The sequence below is a fragment of the Dipodomys ordii genome, unplaced genomic scaffold (genome assembly GCF_000151885.1).
Source record: "Dipodomys ordii isolate 6190 unplaced genomic scaffold, Dord_2.0 Scaffold42, whole genome shotgun sequence".
Lineage (NCBI taxonomy): Eukaryota > Metazoa > Chordata > Mammalia > Rodentia > Heteromyidae > Dipodomys > Dipodomys ordii.
Genome location: NW_012267258.1, coordinates 3,660,183 through 3,681,661, shown reverse-complemented (window position 1 = coordinate 3,681,661; position 21,479 = coordinate 3,660,183). Strand labels below are relative to the sequence as shown.

General features: G+C 41.5%; 2 protein-coding genes across 2 annotated transcripts in view; one reads left to right on the top strand and one right to left on the bottom strand.

Annotated features, from left to right (window-relative positions):
* The window catches only part of LOC105987448 (olfactory receptor 10AD1-like), a 57,954-nt gene extending 46,595 nt beyond the window's left edge, over positions 1-11,359 (bottom strand). The window contains exons 1-2 of the mRNA XM_013018711.1: positions 11,356-11,359; positions 6,505-6,790 (exon numbers count right to left, since the gene is read on the bottom strand). Of these exons, the coding sequence (XP_012874165.1) occupies positions 6,505-6,790; positions 11,356-11,359 (290 nt within the window). The remainder of the gene's footprint in view (positions 1-6,504; positions 6,791-11,355) is intronic.
* Positions 11,360-18,962: 7,603 nt separating this feature from the next.
* On the top strand, positions 18,963-19,742 carry LOC105987447 (testis-specific H1 histone). The gene has a single exon (XM_013018710.1). It carries the CDS (start codon positions 18,963-18,965, stop codon positions 19,740-19,742), a length of 780 nt encoding a protein of 259 aa, XP_012874164.1.
* Positions 19,743-21,479: the final 1,737 nt, after the last annotated feature.

The following is a 21,479-nucleotide window of genomic DNA, read 5'->3' as shown; positions in this document are numbered from 1 at the left end:
GCTCAGGCCACAGCAAGGTGACACTATATTAGCTTTGGAGGGTTTGAAGGCCCACCTGCCAGTACCAGTACCCCCTTCTCCTCTCCAGGGACCTCCCATGTCACCACAGATCACCAGGTGGTGACACAATCATAGCCTCTCAGGAGTTCTTTGATTAAAGGTATATCTTTAGCTTTAATTAGACTTTATTTTTCACAAATACCTTATTTCATCCTAAGTAAGCAATTGGACTTTATGTAATTTTGGAACTCACCAAGGATGTGAGTAATGTACCTTTGTCTGTCAACCATATTCCCTGGGAGATTTTCTTCTCACCTATTTCCTTACTTCTTTAACCATTGTAACCTACAAAAACTTCTTTTTGTTTTTACCCTTTCTTTTTCAAAATTATCTTTAAGTAGTTGTACAAAGAAGTTCCCATTCTACAAAACAGTGTATGAGTACAAAGTGTCTGACGACATTGCCACCCATCTCTCCTAGCCCATCCCTTCTCTCACTTTTTTTTTCTTTAATTGAGATTAGGTGATTACATACATTTCATATATTTCACAGTATTGTGGAATAATGATACTTAGTTAAAGTCACCAACACATTTTAACCTTCACAAGGCAAATTGTCAGTATCATGGTCTATATAGTTTGTGAATTCTTTGAGCTTTGACAATACAAATTATTTTTCCCACATCAAGTATATTCTATTCCCAAGTAGCTTCCCTCTGTTGTGTGCATATATGTACCATATATATGGTTAAGAACATGGAGTTATTTAGCAATGATATGACAAAATAGGTGGCTGTCCTTTGTTTCTTGAGTCCTATGACTTTACCATATCTTCTTGTATTTTGACTTTAGCATCTACATATCAGGGAAACCATGTGCCGTTTGTCTCTTTGTTCTTGGCTTACTTCACTCAAAATAATATGCTCTAGCTCCATCCATTCCCCTGCAAATGCCATTATTTTGTCCTTTCTAATGGCTGCATATATTCCATTGTATATAGGTACCACAATTTTTGGATCCACTCATCAGTAGTGGGGCATCTGGGTTGTTTCCAAATCTTGGCTATTGTGAACAGTGCTGCAATAAACATGGAAGTGCATGTGTCCTTGTATACTGGTTGCTCAGGGTAGATGCCTAGGAGTGGTATGGCTGGGTCATAGGGGAGGTCTATATGTAGCTTTCTGAGGTATCTCCAAACTGTTTTCCAAAGTGGTTATATTTAGTATCCATTCCCACCAGCAATGCAGTAGGGTTCCTCTTTCTCCACATTACCTCCAGCATTTGTGGTTGACTGACTTTAGGATGTGGGCCATTCTGACTGAGGTAAGGTGGTATCTCAGTGTTGTTTTTATTTGCATTTCCTCATGATGAACATTTCCTCATGAGTTTCTTTGCCATTTTTATCTTTTCTTCTGAGAAGTCTCTCTTTAGTTCCCTTGCCCACTTCATGATTGATTTGTTAGATTTGTGAGGGGTCAGTTTCTTGAGTTCCCTGTATATAATGGATATTAAACCCTTGTCTGATATTTTGCTGGTAAATATGTTTTCCCAATTAGTTGGCTGTCTTTCTAGTTTGGCAGCTATTTCTTTGTCTGTGCAGAAATGTTTTATTTTAAGGTAGCCCCATTTGTCCAGTCTTTCTCCAATTTGTTGTGACCCTGGGACTCTGTTCAGGAAGCTCCTGTCTGTGCCTATAAGTTCAAGTGTCTCTCCTACTCTGTTCTGCAGTAGTTTCAGAGGATCAGGTTTGATGTTAAGGTCTTTAATCCATTTTGAGTTGATGTTGGTGCATGGTGACAGGCTAAGATACACTTTCAGTTTTCTGCATGTAGCCACCGAGTTTTCCCAGCATCAATAGTTGAAGATTATGATTCTTCCACTGTATGTCTTTGTCTCCTTTGTCAAATATCAACTGACTGTACATATGCAGCTTTATTTCTGGGTCCTCTAGGCTGTTCCGTTGGTCTTTGGGTCTCTTTTTGTGCCAGTACCAAGCTGTCTTTATTATTTTGGCTCTATAGTAGAGCTTGAAATCCAGTATTGTGATCCCTCCTGCATTGTTTCTTTTGCCTAGAATTGCTTTGGACTGTTGTTCCATATGAACCTTTGGACTGTTTTCTCTGTTTCAGTAAAGTACATCATTGGGATTTTAATAATTGCATTGAATGTGTATATCAATTTTGGCAGTATAGCCATTTTCACTAGGTTAATTCTGCCTATCCAGGAACATGGGAGATCTTTCCATTTCCTGGTATCCTCTATGATTCCTTTTTTAAGGCTTTAAATAGTTTTCATGAAATAGACCCTTTACATTGTAAAGTTAATTCCTAGATACTTTATTTCATTTGAGGTTATTGTGAATGGAGTTGTTTGCTTGATTTCCCTTTTTGCTTGTACATTGTTGGTGTACAGAAAGGTGAGTGGTTTTTGTGGGTTAATTTTATATCCTGCTACTTTGCCGAAGTGGTTTACAAGCTCTAAGAGTTTGGTGATGGAGCTTTTGGGATCGTTAAGGTATAAAATCATGTCATCTGCAAAAAGAGATAGTTTAACTTCTTCCTCCCTTATGTAGATACTTTTAATGTCTTTTTCTTGCCTTATTGTTCTGGCTAAGGATTCCAGAACTATATTGAGAGAGGGCATCCTTACCTTGTTCCTGTTTTTAGGGGAATTGGTTGTAGTTTTTCTCCATTATGTATAATATAGGCTGTTGGTCTGGCATATAAGGCTTTTGTTGTTTTAAGGAATGTTCCTTCTATTCCTATTTTTCCAGAGATTTTAACATGAATGAATGTTGTATTTTATCAAAAGCCTTTTCTGCATTAATGGAGATAATCATGTGGTTCTTGACCTTGGATCTGTTGATGTGATGGATTACATTTATTGACTTACATATGTTAAACCATCCCTGCATCTCTGGGATGAACCCTACTTGATCATAATGTATGATATTTTTTATATGTTTCTGAATTCTGTTGGCTATAATTTTATTGAGGATCTTTGCATCTGTGTTCATCAAAGAGATTGGTCTGTAGTTCTCTTTTTTTGTTGGGTCTTTGCCTGGTTTAGGAATGAGTGTGATATTGGCTTCATAGAATGAGTTTGGGATTACTCCCTCTTCTTCTATTTCTCTGAAGAGCTTGAGAAGTATTAGTTCTTCTTTAAAGGTCTTACAGAATTCTGTAGTGAATCCATCTGGTCCTGGGCTTTTCCTTGTTGGAAAGTTTCTGATTGCTTCCTCTATTGCGTTGTAGGTTACTGGTGTATTTAATTGATTTATTTCTTCTTGGCTCAGTTTGGGCAATTTGTATTTCTCTAGGAATTCATCCATTTCTGCTAGGTTTTCCTTCTTTTGTGAGTATAAAGTCTGGAAATATTTCTTTATAATTGTTTGGTTGTCTTGGATGTTTGTTGTAATTTTTCCTGTGGCATCTTTGATCTTATTGATTTGGGTCTCTTTTTTTTTAATCTTGCCAGTGATCCATCAATTTTATTGATTTTTTTTAAAAAACAGCCTTTTGTTTTATTAATTTTATTTATAGTTTGCTTAGTTTCTGTCTCATTAATTTTAGCTCTTATTTTAGTTATCGCGCTGTCTAGCAACTTTAGTTTCAACTTTTTCTACCAGTTTTAGTTGCATCATGAGATTGTTTATTTGGTCTGTCTCTGTTTTCTTGATGTGTGCACTGAGAGCAAAATACTTGCCCCTCTGGACTGCTTTCACTGTGTCCTATAGGTTTCTTTGTGATGTGTCTTCATTTTCATTGACTTGTAGGAAATTTTAAATTTCTTCTTTAATTTCTTCTGTGACCCATGTGTTGCTCAGCAGTGTGCTGTTTGATTTCCATGTGTTTGAGTTTTTTCTACCGTATGCCTTGTTATTGAGAACTAGTTTGATTCCACTATGGTCAGATAAAATACAGGGGATTATGTCAATCTTCTTGTATTTGCTTAAATTCTTTGTATGAACTAAGAGATGATCTATTTTAGAAAAAGTTCCATGGGCTGCTGAGAAGAATGTACTGGGTTGTTGTTGGGTGGAAAACTCAGTATATGTCAGTTAAGTAAGTCTGCTTGAAATATGACATCATTTAATTCAGAGATTTCTTTGCCAATTCTTTGGTTGGTAGACCTGTCCTTTGGTGAGAGTGGAGTATTAAGTCTCCTAGTATTATTGTATTTGAATCCATCATTTACTGTAAATCTGAGAGTATTTAACATTTGGGTGCACTAATGTTTGGGGCATATAGATAGATATCCTCTTCTTGGATTGTTACCTGTATTATTATATAGTGACCTTCTTTGTCTTTTTGTAGTGATTTTAGTGTAAAGTTAATTTTATCAGATATCATAATGACAAGTCCTGCCTTCTTTTTTGGGGGGGTCCGGTCATGGGGGCCTGAACTCTGGGCCTGGGTGCTGTCCCTCAGCTCTTCAGCTCAAGGCTCTACCACTCGAGCCATAGCGCCACTTCCAGCTTTTTCCTTTTTGCTTATGTGGTGTTGGGGAATTGAACCCAGGGCCTCATGCATGCAAGGCAAGCGCTCTACCACTGAGCCACCTTCCCAGCCCAACTCCTGCCTTCTTTCTGGGGGCATTTGCATGGTAGATCCTCCTCCATCCTTTCACTCAGAGTTTGCTTTTATCTTTGGCTGTGAGGCAGGTCTCTTGAAGACAGAAAATCTTGTTTTCTGATCCAATCTGCAGTTCTTTTTCTTTTGATTGATGAATTGAGTCAATTAATATTTATGGTCATTTTAGAGAGATGTATTGTATTTCCTGTCATTTTCTACTTTCCTGAGATTTTTTTCTTTCGTTTCCTCCTGTGTTTACTAAGTTGGTCTCCTAACAATATATATCTGGTCTGGATCCCTGTTCTTGAATGCTTTCTTTGGATTGTAATCCCACTCTTAATGTTCTTTGTAAAGCTGGCTCATTGTTTATGAATTCATTTAGTTTTTCTTTACTATTAAAAATTTTAGTTTCTCCATCGAATGTGAATGCTAGCTTCACTGGATATACCAATCTGGGCTGGCAGTTGTTGGTCCTCAGGGTTCAGATGGTACTTTCCCAGGCTTTCCTTGCATTCAGTGTCTGTGTGGAGAGATCTGCAGTGATTCTAATTTTTTCCCATTGTAGTATAGCTCCTTCTTTGCTTTTGCTGCATGCAAGAATTGCTTCTTCATTGCTAAAATCTAGCATTTTTCACTATAATTTGCCTAGCAGTGTTCCTCCTGGGATCTTGCTTGTTAGGTGTTCTGTAAGCCTCTGTTATGTAGGTAAGATATTCTCTTTTAAGACTGGGGAAGTTTTCAGTGATGATCTTATTGAATAAGTATTGCATTCCTTTATTCTGGTATTCCTCCCCATCGTCCACCCCAATTATATGAAGGTTAAATTCCTTGGCACTGTCTGCTTGTTCTTGGGCTTCCCTTTGGCATGTTTTGAGTGCTTTTTCTATATCTGTAACTTTTTTTTTCCAGTGCCTGCATTTTGTCTTCAGTACCTGATATTCTCTTTTCCCTTTCATTTATTCTATTAACTGTGGCTTCCATTGTGGTTTGCATGGAGGAAATTGAATTTTGCATGTAGGAGATTGAGCCATTTATAATTTCTATGTCATTCCTTAGAGTACTAATCTCATCTTTTAGCAAAGTGTGTACTACATCTAGTTTTGTGTGAAGGCCTGGATCTCTTTTGATAGCTCATTCCTTTGTTCTTTACATTTCTGATCTATTTCTCACTTTGATTCTTGAGTCATTGCCTCTATCATCTCTTGGATGTAGTGTTTGTCTTCCATTTCTTTTTTGCTCCCACTGGGATTCTCCCCTGTGTGGTGGCTGGTTTGAGTCTGGTTTACTGTCTTAGCCATTGATGAATTTTGTAAATTTTCACTGTGATTTTCATGTGTGGATTCAGAGATTGTTGGAGACCAATGTTTTGGTTACTAGGTGGCTACCTTTGCGTGGTTCTGGATTTGTTCCTGGATCAATTGATGTAGCTTGCTCTCAGCACTGGGCTGGTTGAGAGTATTTTACCTGGTCCAAGGTTCTGTTATGGGAGGGGCTGCTGTCCAGCTGCTGGTCTGACTCACTTAGGGCTTACTCCTGTTAGTTTGTGGTGGGCAAATACACTCCACCCTCTTCTGAGATGTGCACTCAGATCCTGATCAGTCAGGGGCAAACAGTTAAGATTGCTAGGGTTCCTGCCTGGGACACAGATAGGGTTCCTTCAACTGCCTACTAGATATCCTAAGCAGTTCCTGCTGTTAGTCAAGGCACAGCAGCCTAGACTGCTTGTGTTCCCTCCCAGGGGTGCTCTTGGTCAGGCCTGGCTTGCTGATGTGCCCAGTGGTTGCTGGTGCACTTGCACAGCTCCCAGCTTCCTTAGGACCTGTAGTGCAGGTGGTGGTGGCCAAGTCAAGTTCTTGGGGTTACCACCAGTGCTGGTCTCCCGTGGTGGGGGGTAGGAGTTAGGTGGAGGGTGTCCCCTGTGGGATACTCACTTATCCTGGTACTGGTTGGGAGCTGTCCAGCGGTGCTGTGGCAGATCGCTGGTTTTGTGTGCTGTAGGTTGCTGGTCAACACCGTGTCCCACGTTCGTTGCTGGGTGGTGGTGTAGGCTGGGTCTGTGTTTCACGGCTTTTACTACTTTTATGCTCTTCTGTTTGGTGTCGCGGCTCTGGCGACAGTCAGACCCGTGCCGGGCTGGACTGTTTCCATGGGCCAGCACAGGGAGGCGCAGGGTGGCGCTGCCAGTCTGGGTCCTTGGGCTGGGTTGCTTACACGGGCCTGTGTAAAGAGGCACCACAGGGTACTGCAAGTCTGGGGCCCCTCACTGCCACCACTGCAGTCACCGCTGCCCCAAGCTGGGTTGGGTTGCTGGGGAGGAGGGGAGAGAAGAGGGGAGGGGAGTGGTGCCAGGGGCAGCTATACTGAAATGTCTAAAGCTGGGTAACTTTACAAAGAAAGAAGTCTATTTATCTCTCAATCCTGGAGGTTCAAAGGGATTGGTACCATTATGTTTTTTCAGTTAACTAGTATTTATTGAGCATGTTTACATGCTGATAGGCACTGCTTTCCTTGAGAATAGAACCTTGATTAAGTCAGATGTGATTTCTGCTCTGATCTGGCACATTTCCATGTAGATTTCATGTGCTATCATAATTATCCTTCCAACAATGGGTAGGCACGAGATTAACACTTGAAATGGGATTTTCTGACACCAAGATGCATTATATTCAAAATTCACATCCAGCACTTTGGGTAGTGTGAGTTACCAAGAATACCAGAGATGGCCAACTATCTGAAGGAAGAGCCAATGAGGGACTTCATAAATGGTCCCTGATCAGGACCATTAGCTCCATGTTGGGGTTATCTCTATGTTCAGAACTCTTTTGAATAGAGGCCTCAACCTGTAAATAATTAGATTGAAATAACGTCTAAGGGCTCAACAACATGAGATAACATTGCTAATAGTTTTGAAGGCAAAAGAAAAAAGTCTTTGCTCCTATTTTACAATAGCTTAAGCACAGTTTTCCTGTGACAGTTTCCTTGTTTGAGCAAATGGTCATTTCAGATGTGTGATTAGTAATGTAGTCAATTCCTTCTTTAAAAAAATATATGTTAGGTGGGTGCTGGTGGCTTGTCTCTATAATCCTAGCTACTTGGGAGGCTGAGATCAAGAAGGATAATAGTAATTAACTTGCCCATATAATTGTAACCCCTCTGTACAGTATGTTCACAATAAAAAGAAAAAAAAGAAGGATAATAGTTCTAGCCAGCCTGAACAAAAAAGTTGTCAAGACTCCCTCTGGATGTGGGACCGTGCACCTGTTATACCAGCTGAAGGAGGCTGAGATCAGAAGAATCATGTTGCCAAGATCTAAGCAGAAGAAGCTGGGCATGGTAGAGCACACCTGTCATCCTTGCCATGGCAAGAAGCCAAAGGATATTTGATTATTTTTCCATAAAAATTGAGTGATAACTTTGTTAAGCATCATATTCTTAGTTAGCAGTTCTTTTCTTTTAGGGCTTGAAATAGATAATTCTATGTTTTCCTAGTATGTAAGGTTCATGATGAGAAGTCTCAGATGTTTCTTCTGTGTGTGCTGGTACTAGGACTTGAACTCAGGGCTCTCACTTGGCTCTTGGATGTTTCAGTCATGGCTAGCACTTTACAACTTGAGCCACACTTCCATGTATGGTTTTTTGCTAATAGTTTGGAAATGCGAGTTTCATGGATTTGTTTGCCAAGGCTGGCTCCACATGGCGATTCTCATATCTCAGTCTCCTGAGTAGTGTGGATTATAGCTGTGAGCCATGGACACCCAGCTTAAAGGTGATTCTTATGTGTTTACCTTTGTGTGTAAGCTGACATTTTTTCTCTTGTAGCTTTCAGTATCCTTTCTTTTGAGTGTGATGTGGAATTATTTTCTGATAATGTCTATTTGAAGCTCCAAATATCTGTTGTACATGGGTGTCTGTATCATTAGCAAGATTTGGGAAATTTTCTGATGCAATTTCATTAAATAAGTTTCCTGTGCCTTTAGTTTATATTTCAGCTTCTTCTCCAATCGTGTGGTTCTTAGATTTGGTCTTTTGATTGTGCCTCAAAGTTCTTATAGGTTGTAGTCATAGTTTCTCATTTTTTGTTTGTTATTGTCTGGAGGACAATAGTTCCTCATCTTATCCTTTATCTCTAATATTTTTTTGCTTGATCTTTTCTGATAATATTATCATTGTGGTTTTTGTTTGATTCACTGATCTTTTCATTTTTAACATTTCTGCTTGGTTCTCCTAACAAATGACCATTTCTTTATTGGTTTTCTCATTAATATTACTGACTTTCTTGTTTAGGCCTTTAATTGATTTCCTGACTCCATTTATCTGTTTGTTTGAGTTTTCTTTGAGGTCAATGATCATTTTTAAAAGTAAACTTTTGCCAGGCACCAGTGGCTCATGCCTGTAATCCTAACTACTCAAGAAGCTGAGATTGAGGATTTTGGTTCAGAGACTGCTCAGGAAAGTCCATGAGATTCTTATCTCCAATTAAACATCAAAAAGCCAGAAATGAAGCTGTGGCTCAAGTGGCAAAGTGCTAGACTTGAGCAAAATCATTCAGTGACAGCACCTAGGCTCTGAGTTCAAGCCCCAAGACTGGAAAACACACAGACAAAAGTAAACTTTTGAATTCTTCTGCCCTTTAGCCAATCCATTATCTTTAGACTCAGTTATTGAGTTGGTGAGGTTTGGGGAGACATAATATTGCCTTGCTTCTTCATATGGATTGTGATTTTCACACTGTTGGGGTGAGTTTCCTTTTTATTTTCTCACAGATAAGAGAGCTGACAGCAATAAAAACTTCAGCAGGTGAACAATAACCCAAACACTTAAATGAAGTAAAAAGTGAGTAGATGCCTCAGGTTCCTCCCCAGTAAGGCCACAGAGGGTTAGAATTCAATTCTTTTTTTTTTTATTGTGAAAATGCCGTACAGAGGGGTTACAATTACATGGGCAAGATAATGAGTACATTTCTTATCAAGCATTGTAGCCTTGTCCTTTGTTTTCCCTTCCCATCCCTTCCCATCCTTCCCCTGCCCCCCACCCAATCCTTCCCCCACTTCCTCCCCCCCAGAATTAAATTCTTAAGGGACAAACTAGTAGTTGAACAATAGTTTAAAGTATTAAAATTTTAGTATTATAAGAAATGGTAATGAGGAAGCTATGGAGAGAAAGGAGGTATAGGAAATAATTATGAGAGAGCACTCTGTTATTATTATAGAGAAATAAAGAATGTATGGGGAAGTAAAAAGAAAACCCACAACAAACTCATAAGCCAAAAACAAACAGCAAAAAAAAAAAAAACAAGCCAGGCTAAGAAGAAGTATGGATAAAAGTTGGGCCTGTGCAAGTGTCTGACATTCTCCTCCAGTCTTTGGTCCTCAGAGACTTGTTTGGTACTATTGTTCTCTGGTACTGTTTTTCTCTAAACAGCAGCATGGGTGGGTTGTGAGTCTTATAGCAACAGCCATAAGAGAAGGGTGTTTTTGTTTGTTTTGTATTGTTGTTCTTTCTTTTCTTTTCTTTTTTTTCTTTTGTGCCAGTCTTAGACATAGGCCCTTGAACTCAGGACCTGGATGCTGTCCCTGAGATTTTTTTTTTTTCTCAAAGCTAGCATTTTGCTACTTGAGCCCAACCTCCACTCCATTTCTGGCTTTTTTGCTGGCTAATTGGAGATAGGTATCTCACAGACTTTTCTGCATAGGCTGGCTTTGAGCCATGATACTCAGATCTCAGTCTCCTGAATAACTAAGATTACAGACATAACCCACAAGCACTTGGCAGAGTTGATGTTTTCCTTTTTAAGGACTTTGCGCTTTTAGGAATATTCACATTTTATAGCCTATAGCTGTGGAGAGCTGCAGGAGCCGCGACCAAATAAAATGGCCGGGCCGCGTGGTGTGGCTCCGACCTAAGATGGCGCAGGCTCCCGCCTTCCGTCTTCCCCGTGTCGAGTGCTCTCTGTAAAAAACAACTCCTTATATGGCTATGACTTGGCTCCTAGTTTGCTTCTGTGTTTGCAGACCTATCAGTATATGCCACGTGGCGCTTCAGGATTGGCCATCCAGGAGGCTTATAAACGGGGCGAGGGGGCGGATGGGAAGGAGAAGCAGGAGAAACAGGATGAAGCAGGAAGAAGCGGGCAGGAGAGAAGTAGGAGTAAAGAAGCTGTAAACAAGGTCCTGAATAAACCGCCTGAGAGAAGAACCTGTTGTCGCGTCATCCTTGCGGGTCGAGGCGGTCGCGACATATAGCATTTTGGAGGTATTTTTCTATGCAGTGTCCCTATATTGAAGAATTAGAAAAATAACTTACAAAAATTATTTTAAAAGATACATAACTGCTAAATTCCAGGAGCCACAGACAGGGAAGAATGAACATTTATATCTTCATCCTATTTTGTGTTGCAGTTATAAGATGCCTGATATTGATACTGAATAATTTATAAAGAATAGAGGTTTCTTTTGTCTTATGCTTTGGAGGATGGGGAAGTCCAAGAGCATGGCATAAACAAAGGGCTTATGCTGCTTCGATTCATGGTGGAAAATGCAAAGGCCAGCTGGTGCACATGATGGAAAATGACTTTAACTGAGAGCACTCACCTTTCTCCTGACAGCCATATCTTAGCACTGTCCTTGCTGCTGAGTCATCTCCCCTCCCCTTCCCCCTGAACAAATGTACCCTGCCATCTTGGAAGAGAGCCTGAGACCAAGGCCACATCTAGTACTGATCCGCTGGTGGACACAGATGCTGGTGGGACCTTGGAACTCCTCAGTCAAAGCAATGTTGCTCACCCATCCCGCCTTCACCTCACCTAACTTCCATCTGCCCCCCTGATTTCACTTTTTCTGCCTAGTATTTAAAGGGACCCTACTTATAAGGCAAGGGGATGTGTGTCATTTCCCCTTCAGCCAGGTTGAAGGAGACTTGGTTGCCTTTCCTAAGCTTTCCTTCCAAGTAAAACCTGTTGGACTGTTGAGATTGCCTTTCTGCTCTTTTCCCTCTTCTTTCAGCATGTGGAAGAGAAAACAACGCCAAGGGGAGCAACCTGGCTTTATAACAATCTGCTGTTGTAACAACTAATTCAGTCCTCAGGGACAGTGAGAGTCCACTTGTGTGAAAAAAGCATTCATAAGCCCCCCGTGTCTCTGACTTGAACACCCGTCAAAATTGCTAATTGCATTAGCAATGAAACTCAGTGTGAGGTGTTTTATTTTTCTGTTTTGTTTTCATGGATTGAGAGAACAAACCACATTTAATCCACAGCATCTTAACTTTATAGGACTAAACCTTCCCTAGTTAGAGACACAGATATTATTCATCAGCACACAGCAGATTTGGTACTTCTTAGAGATTTTAAGGTGAGTGGGCCATAAGGAAATACCTAACATATTATAACGGGAAGAGACACTAATGTGCACGCAACTGTAGTGTATGTGTACTAACTCAACATACTAACAATCATGCTTTCAGTTCTGCAAGCTGAAAAGGCATTTTCTTTCTTTCTCCTTGTCCAGTCTCCCTCCCCACCCCTTTCCTCTATGTGAGGGAACCCAAGAATGTCTGGACAAGGTCACCAGACTCCCCTCCTTATCTGGCTGACCATGGAGTTGCATATGAGACAGCAAGAGATTGATGCCAGCACATCTGGAAATGATCAGATTCAAGGCTACCATCTGGTTACCCAAATCACACCTCAATATGTACATCTAGAAGCACAAACTTTAGGGATGTTTCCTTAAAAACTTACCCGCCCCTCCCCACCCTTGAGAAAACAGTGTATAGTTTGAATATTGTCTTGAAAAATTATTCTATCTTTGCTCCCTTTTTCTTCAAAATCATGCTGTCTTTATGAATTGGTATTGAGTTCAGAGGACCAAAATTTCCCATAAAAATATGAAGAATTGCTATACATAAGCGACTAATGAATTGAGAGAAAGTGACAGCTGTATCTGAAAGCCTGTAGTGCCAACACACTTTGCAAAGTAATTACTTGTAGTCTGGTGTATGTCTTGTAAAAAGTTATATTTTAGAACTCAAAAACTTTAGAGGAAAGAGTTTTTCTTTTTCTTTTCTTTTTCTTTCTTTCTTTCTTTTTTTTTTTTAACAATCTTCTGGATAATTCAAACCTTTGAATACTAATCCTGAAGTCCAGTCTTTTGTTTAAAAAGCCCGCCCCCCACATCTCTTGAGGTCTCATAAAGGCCCTAGAGTTTTCTCCTATGTGTGGTTTTAAAAATACTTTTATTATTTTGGCAGTTGATAGAGCATGTAAGGAAGTAGACCAGGAATGACAAAAGGTAATATTTCTCAAGCATGTAACAAAGGAAGCTGAAAATGAGTGAGCCAAGAAAAGAGTATATCTATTATTATGAAATTTAAGAAAAATAGAAGACGATAAGTCAACAAAAGGAAAATATATCTTGGTACCAGGAATTTGGTCCCTTGAACTCAAAGCTAATTCATAATGAGATCAGGGTTTTGGAGAAAAGGAAGTGAAGATTTATTAGTTTTGCCAGGCAAAATGAACACAACCTTTCACATGGGGAAAAGAACATTTGATTATTTCACTTTAACAGAAGGAGAAACCACAACTTCCCAGGTGTAAGGATCAATGTTTCTCCATTAAGATGCATTGTACTTATAAGCTGATTTGTTGAATGATAACTTTTTTTTAAACTGCTTACAGACAATAAAGAAAGGTAATTTTACAAAAAGAATCTATGTTTAGAGTAGAGAGACCACCATGGTTCCTTCTTTTTGCTTTACAGTCTTGTGTGTAGAGTCAGGGAAGCCATTTTTGCAGATATTTAATGCATGATACCTAAAGATGAGGTCTCTGAGTGGCTTGTGCTTCCTCTTTTCTTTGTAGGTCATGGAGTTTGAACTCAGGGCCTGGGTGCTGTCCCGCAGCTCTTTTGCTTTGAGCCACTTCTTTCTTTCTTTCTTTCTTTCTTTCTTTCTTTCTTTCTTTCTTTCTTTCTTTCTTTCTTTCCTTCCTTCCTTCCTTCCTTCCTTCCTTCCTTCCTTCCTTTCTTCCTTCCTTCCTTCCTTCCTTCCTTCCTTCCTTCCTTCCTTTTCCTTCATTTTTTCTTTTTCTTTTTAACCTGTCCTGGGGCTTGAAATCAAGGCCTGGGCACTGTTGTCAGTGAGAGTTTTTTGTTTTTGTTTTTTGCTCCAGTTTAGCGCTCTACCACTTGAGCCACAGCGCCACTTTTTTCTAAGTAGTTTATTCGAGTTAAGAGGCTCACAGGGCCTTTCCTGCCTATTCTGGCTTCTAACAGCGACCCTCAAATCTCAGCCTCCTGAGTAGCTGGGATTACAGATGTGAGCCACTGCAGGCCAGCTCATTTCCAGTTTTTTGATGGTTAATTAGAGTTAAGAGTCTTACAGCCTTTCCTGCCTGGTCTAGCTTGGAACCACAATCCTCAGATCTCAGCCTCCCAAGTAACTAGTATTACAGGTGTGAGCCCCTGGCACACGACTCCACCTTTCCTTTATATAGACAATGTGTGGTTTGTTTTTGGAGAGTTGGAAGCAGTTCCTCTCATCATAGGGAAATGTGGGTAGATGGTATTCAGGACCATGAGTAAGTATGTGTCCAGAACAAAATCCTGGAGATCATACAGGTGATATCAGGAAGGCGCAGGCCTTAAAGGTTTGGGGTAGTTGAGATCTAGGAGGAGGAGACACTCAGAAGGTTATGAAAATTAAAAATAAGCCTTCCATCCTCCACACCCCAAAATAAAAACTGGGCCTGTGACTCATGCCTGCAATCCTAATTACTTGGGAGGCTGAGATCTAAGGAACTTGGTTCAAAGCCAGCCAGAGCAGAAAAGTCTATGAGGTTTTTTTTGGGGGGGGGTCTGGTCATGGGGCCTGAACTCTGGGCCTGGGCACTGTCCCTCAGCTCTTCAGCTCAAGGCTAGCGCTCTACCACTTGAGCCACAGCACCACTTCTGGCTTTTTTCTTTTTGCTTATTTGGTGCTGAGGAATCAAACCCAGGGCCTCAGGCATGCAAGGCAAACGCTCCACCACTGAGCCACCTTCCCAGCCCCGTATGAGATTCTTATCTCCCATTAACCATTAAAAGTTTAGCCAGAGCAATAAGGCAAGAAAAAGACATTAAAGGGATCCACTTAGGGAAGGAAGAAATAATGACATGATATTATAGCTTAACAACCCTCAAAACTCCACTCTCAAAATTCTAGAACTTATAAACCACTTTGGCAAAGTATCAGGATGCAAAATTAACATACAAAAATCAGTTGCCTTTCTATACACCAACACTGTACAAACAGAAAGGGAAATCAAGGAAACAACCCCATTCACAATAACCTCAAAAAATATCTAGGAATTAACCTAACCAAAGATGTAAAGGACTTATTTAGTGAAAACTATAAAAGCCTAAAATAAGAAATCAAAGAGGATACCAGGAAATGGAAAGACCTTCCATGTTCTTGGATAGGCAGAATCAGTATTGTGAAAATGGCCATACTGCCAAAAATGATACAAAAATTCAATACAATTCCCACCAAAACCCCAATGATGTTATTTACTGAAATAAGGAAAACAATCCAAAAATTCATATGGAACAACAAAGCCAAAGCAATTCTAGGCAAAACAAACAACACAGGAAGGATCATGATACCAGACTTCAAGCTCTATTATAGAGCCATAATAACAAAAACAGCCTGTACTGGCAAAAAACAAACCCGAGGACCAACGGAATAGATTAGAAGATCCAGAAATAAAATCACCTGCCTATAGTCAACTGATATTTGGCAAAGGAGCCAAAAACATACAGTGGAAGAAACACGGCCTCTTCAACTATTGGTGCTGGGAAAGCTGGGTGGCCACATGCAGAAAACTAAAACTGGACCCCAGTCTGTCACCATGCACTAACATCAACTCAAAATGGATTAAAAGACTTTAACATCAAACCTGAAACTCTGAAACTACTGCAGGACAGAGTAGGAGAGACACTTGAACTTATAGGCACAGGCAGGAACTTCCTGAACAGAGTCCCAGGATCACAACAAATTGGAGAAAGACTGGACAAATGGGACTACCTTAAAATAAAAAGTTCTGCACAGCTAAAGACATAGCTATCGAGCTAGAAAGACAACCAACCAATTGGGAAAAGATATTTACCAGCAATATATCAGACAAAGGCCTAATATCCCTTATATACAACATAGTCAAGAAACTAATTCCTCCCAAGCCGAACAAACCAATCATTAAATGGGCAAGGGAACTAAAGAGAGACTTCCCAGAAGAAGAGATAAAAATGGCATAGAAACACATGAGGAAATGTTCAGCATCCCTGACCATAAAGGAAATGTAAATAGAAATAACCCTGATACTGCCAGTCAGAATGGTCCACATCCTAGTCAGCCGACAACAAATGCTGGAGGGGATGCAGAGAAAGAGGAACCCTATTGCACTGCTGATGAGAATGTACACTAATACAACCCCTCTGGAAAGCAGTCTGGAGCTAAAGCTAAATATAGAACTCCTCTATGACTTGGAAAAAATTATATTAAGTGAAGTAAGCCAGGCCCAAAGAAACATAGGTCCCATGGTTTCCCTTATTTGCAATAATTAGTATATGTCTGAGACAAGCAGAAAAGGTCAGATAAGTTGATGTTAAGGGAATGAACCCCAAGATAAGTATTCAAATGTTTTTTATGCAATTGTTTCTAACATATAAGATGATTTCTATATTGCTTTGTATGTCCCTCCCCCACGGTATAACCCCTGCTTTCACTGTATTTGAGGTTGGTATAATTTGTGGAGGGGAAGGGCAAAAACAAATCGTTTAACTAGGGATACAGGTGGACCCACTGCAACAATGAGATGTACAAGTCCTTATGTCGAAAAATGAACTTTACAACTTTGATGGGGGGGGGAGAATCGGGTGGGGGGATGAGGGGGGAGTATGGGAAGGGATGGGAAGGGGAAACAAAGAGGAGGCAACAATGCTTGATAAGAAATGTACCCATAACCACTTTGGAAAGCAGTATGGAGGTTCCTCAAAAGACTCTACATAGAGCTCCCTTATGACCCAGCAATCCCACTTTTGGGCATTTACCTAAATGTTCACAAACAAGACCACACTAAAGCTACCAGCATGACTATGTTTATTGCAGCATTATTTACTATAGCTAAGATATGGAACCAACCCAGATGCCCCTCAGTAGATGAATGGATCAAGAAAATGTGGTATATACACACAATGTAATTCTATGCCTCCATCAGAAAGAATGACATTGCCCCATTTGTTAGGAAATGGAAAGACTTGGAAAGAATTACATTAAGTGAAGTAAGCCAGACCCAAAGAAACATAGGTCCCATGGTTTCCCTTATTTGCAATAACTAGTATATGTCTGAGTCAAGCAGAAAAGGTCAGATAAGGTGATTTTAGGGAAATGAACCCTAAGATATGTATTCAAGTGTTTTTTTTCTTTCATGCAATTGTTTCTAACACACTTATAAGATTATTTCTTTGTTGCTTTGTATGTCCCTCCCCCACAGTATAACCCCTGCTTTCACTGTATTTGAGGTTGGTATAATTTGTGTAGGGGAAGGGCAAAAACAAATCGTTTAAATAGGGATACAGGTGGACCCATTACAACAATGAGATGTACAAGTCATTATGTTGAAAATGAACTTTACAACTTTAGTTTGGGGGGAGGGGGGAAGAGGATTGGGTGGGGGGGCGGGGGAGGATGGGAAGGAGAAACAAAGGAGGAGGCTACAATGCTTGATAAGAAATGTACTTATTATCTTGCCCATGTAATTGTAACCCCTCTATACAGAATTTTCACAATAAAAAGAGAAATGTACTCGTTATCTTGCTCATGTAATTGTAACTCCTCTGTACGGTATTCTCACAATAAAAAAAGAAAAGAAGAAAAGAAAAGAACTCCTCTATAACCCAGCCATACCACTCCTGGGCATCTACCCTGAGCAACAGGAACCAGGCTACAAGGACACATGTGCTTCCATATTCATTGCTGCACTGTTCACAATAGTCAAGATATGGAAACAATCTAGATGCCCCATTACAGATGAATGGATCCAAAAATTGTGGTACCTATATATATTATGCAGCCATTAGAAAGGACAAAATAGCCGGGCACCGGTGGCTCACATCTATAATCCTAGCTAGTCAGGAGGCTGAGATCTGAGGATCACAGTTCAAAGTCAGCCTGGGCAGAAAAGTCCATGAGACTCTCATCTCCAATAAATCAGTAGAAAACCAGAAGTGGCGCTGTGGCTCAAGCGGTAAAGTGCTCACCTTAAGCTGAAGAGGGCAGGGACAGCGCCCAAGCCCAAAGTTCAAGCCCCACAACAGACCAAAAAAAAAAAAAAGACAAAATATTTGCAGGGAAATGTATAGAACTAGAACAAATCATGTTGAACCAGGTCAGCCAAGACCAGAGAAACAAAAGGTACACGATCTCACTGATATATCAATGTTAAATCCAAAATGCAAGGAAATATGACAAAATAGAAACAAAGGACCTCCTCTTAATTTGTCGCATCATTTCTAAATGACTCCATGTTCTTGACTTCATATATGGTTTATACAGGTGCACATCTGAGGGAAGCAAGGAGGAGGGCACAGAATCAGAGGGAAACGGGAAAAATACAATAGAGGGCCCATCAGCTGCACTGGACATTGATAAAAATGAACTAAAAAACCCAAGGGCAGCAATGGGAGGGAGGGAGGGAAGGAGAGGGATAGAGGGAACCTCTTACAAAAGGAAAGAAATGTACATATCCCCAGGTTTGGAAGAAATAGTTGTCAAAGCTGATAGAATTCACAAACTTTATACACCATGACAATGACAATTTGCCTTTTGTGAGGGTTAACATGTGTTTCTGACTTTATGTATCACTATCCCACAATACTGTGAAATTAGTGAAATTTATGTAATCACTTAATCTCAATAAAAATCATTTTTAAAAAATTAGGGAAGGGGTAACAAGTTGGACGAGAAATGCACTGATTACCTTAAGTAACTGTAACTCCTCTATCCATCACCTCCACAATAAATAAATTTTTAAAAAAAGCTGGAAGTGGAGGCATAGCTCAAGTGTCAGAGTACCAGCCTTGAGTGAAAAGGTTCAGGGACAGCTCCTAGGCTGAGTTCAAGCCCTAGTAATGCCACACACACACACAGCCCCCCCCCCCCTCTTGAGCGGGATGGGCCAGTCCCGGAATTGGGATCTGAAAGTCCTCCACCCCCACCCCACCCCAGCCCCCCACGCCTGCCTTTGTGACGCGGCCGCCAGCCTCAGCGGATTGTGCGTTGGGCAGATGAAATTCAAAGCCCCGCTCAGAGCTGATTCAAAATAGCCGGTGGCCCCGCACAGGGGGAAAGCGGGGCCATGGCGGAAGCAGCCGAGCCCAGTGGCGAACCCCAACGTGCCGACAGTAAAACCCAGCATTCTGCGGAGAAATTTCTGGGGAGCCTCCCCAGACGCGACCCACGCTCGGTGCTCAGGGTATCTCAGCTGCTGCTCAGGGCCATCGGCGAGCACAAGGGCCTGACCCTGGCGGTGCTCAAGAGGGAGCTGGGAAACGCGGGCTACCTGGTGCGCAAGAAGCCCGGCCGCTCCTCGGGGGACTGGGGCAAGCCCGAGGTCAGGGGCACGCTCCTGCGGGTCAGCGGCAGCGAGGCCGCCGGCTACTTCAAGGTCTGTAAGATCCCCAAGGGCAGGAAAAAGTCCAGCCGGCCCAAGCAGGAGGAGGCCAACCGCTGGAGGAGGATCCGACCCGAGGCCCTGCCCCGGAGGAGGCACACGCATCGCCAGGCAGCCAAGAAAGCCAGGGAGGTCTGGAGATGCAACTCGAAGGTCACCGTGAAGACCAGGCGGGTCAAGGCCAAGGCCAGGGGGTCGGTGCGCGTCCGGGCCAAGGAGGAAGTCAGAGCCAAGGTGATGGATGAGAGCAGAGGACGGGCTTCGAAGGAAGATACCGGGCCTGAAAGGAGGCTGAGCGCCAAGGTCAGGGAGGAGAGGAAGCCGGAACCTGAGAAGCCGGGGAAGAAGCCCATCCAGAAGTCCTCGGCGGTGAAAAGTGACTGCAGTGGCCCCGGACAGGGCAAGGTGCGCAGCAAATCCTCCGTGAAGTCTGACAGTCCACGGAACGCAGCTGAGAACCCATAGTCCCCCCCGGGGATCGACCCCGTGGGCCCCAACACTGCGGCTCTCGTCTGATTAAAGCTATTTACCAGACCATTCTACCTGGTGTGGTCTGTCTCCTTTGAGCGTTCATGGAAAAGGGCGAGTGGGTGGGGGGCGCTGGGGCCTGGAGAAAGAGCAGTCTGTAATGGCATGTGAAGTGAAGAGGGAAAAAAGGAGGAGCATTGTCTTCCTGCTCCAGGACCCAGAGAACTGCCTTGCCGGAGGGGGGATGGGGGAACGGGTAGAAGAAAGCCACCAACTTTAACAGAGTTAGACAGACGTCGAATTCAAGAACTCAGAGGGTTGTCAGGAGACAGATAGTTTTTATTTTTTTCTCTTTTGCCTGCTTTGGGGCTTGAACTCAGGGCCTGGGCAACTCTCCTAATTTGGTTTTTCTACTCCAGGATGATACTTGAGCAACATCTCCACTCTTATCTCCAATTAACCAGTTAATTAACCTGGTTAATTGGAGATAAGAGTCTCATAAACTTTTCTGCCTGGGCTGACAGATGAGCCACAATCCTCAGATCTCAGCCTCTTGAGTAGCTAAGGTTACAAACAAGCGTGAACCACTGGCGCCTGGCTAGATAGAGCTTTTGAGTGTCTCCCTGTTCTAATGTGTTCTTCCCTAAAATTCCTTTTAGGAGAAAGTTCCTTCTTCAATTTATTATACCCTTTGTAGTTGTTGCCCTGAATTTGTTAAAATACATCTTACAAAGGACTCTTCAATTAATTTTGGAAAGCATCTAGCACAGGGCTTGATCTTCATCATAGAGAAATAATTTCTAAGAGGGTGGTCATGTACTAGAGTAGAAAACTACACACTCTAAGGAGACCAAGAGTCTAGTCAATGTTCTATTACAAAGACTTTAAATTCATTCAAACTCTTAGATTCTTTGTAAACTATTGGAGTTGTGCTAGGATAAATTGAGATGATGTTAAATGTCTGTAAATATTAAGAATCCTTAAATATCACGGTGACCAGTTGCTGGTGGTTCATAACTTTACATCCAGAAAGGAAGGCCCATTAATACTGATTTCCAATTACCCACCAAAGAGTAGAAAGTAGAACTATGGCTCAAGTGGCAGAGTGCCAGCTTTGAAAAAATGCTAGAGGGACAGCACTCAATTTAAGCTCCAAGATTGTCATACACACATAAAATCATGATGAATGCTTTGCTGGACAAAATTCAACAAAGGAATGATCAATTGGAGTGCTAATCCCTAGACAGGAAGCTACAAAGATTTACAGAATGTTAGAAAAGCAGACAATAAGGCTGGGACGGTGGCTCAGTGGTAGAGCGCTTGCCTTGCATGCCTGAGATCAATTCCTCAGCACCACATAAGCAAAAAGAAAAAAGCCGGCAGTGGCACTATGGCTCAAGTGGTAGAGCGCTAGCCTTGAGCTGAAGAGCTGAGGGACAGCGCCCAGGCCCAGAGTTCAGGCCCCACGACCGGACCCAAAAAAAAAAAAAAAAAGCAGACAATAGCAATGACCAGATAATGACTACATAGGCCTTTTGTTTTTCTGAAACTATAATATATTGAGGACTAAGTATGACTTTGTTTTGAATGTATGATTTAAGAGCAGCTTGAAGGTAATTATGTGACACAACACAGCAGTTCCTAGAGAAGTTAAAACATCAAAGTAGCTGATTTGTGGGGAAAAGTGAAACCAAAGGAGTATAGGGAAAGGAATACTGGAAAGTGCTTTTATTC

Coding starts and splice junctions, on each gene's coding strand:
- LOC105987447 (XM_013018710.1), top strand. CDS start 18,963: ATGGCGGAAGCAGCCGAGCCCAGTGGCGAACCCCAACGTGCCGACAGT.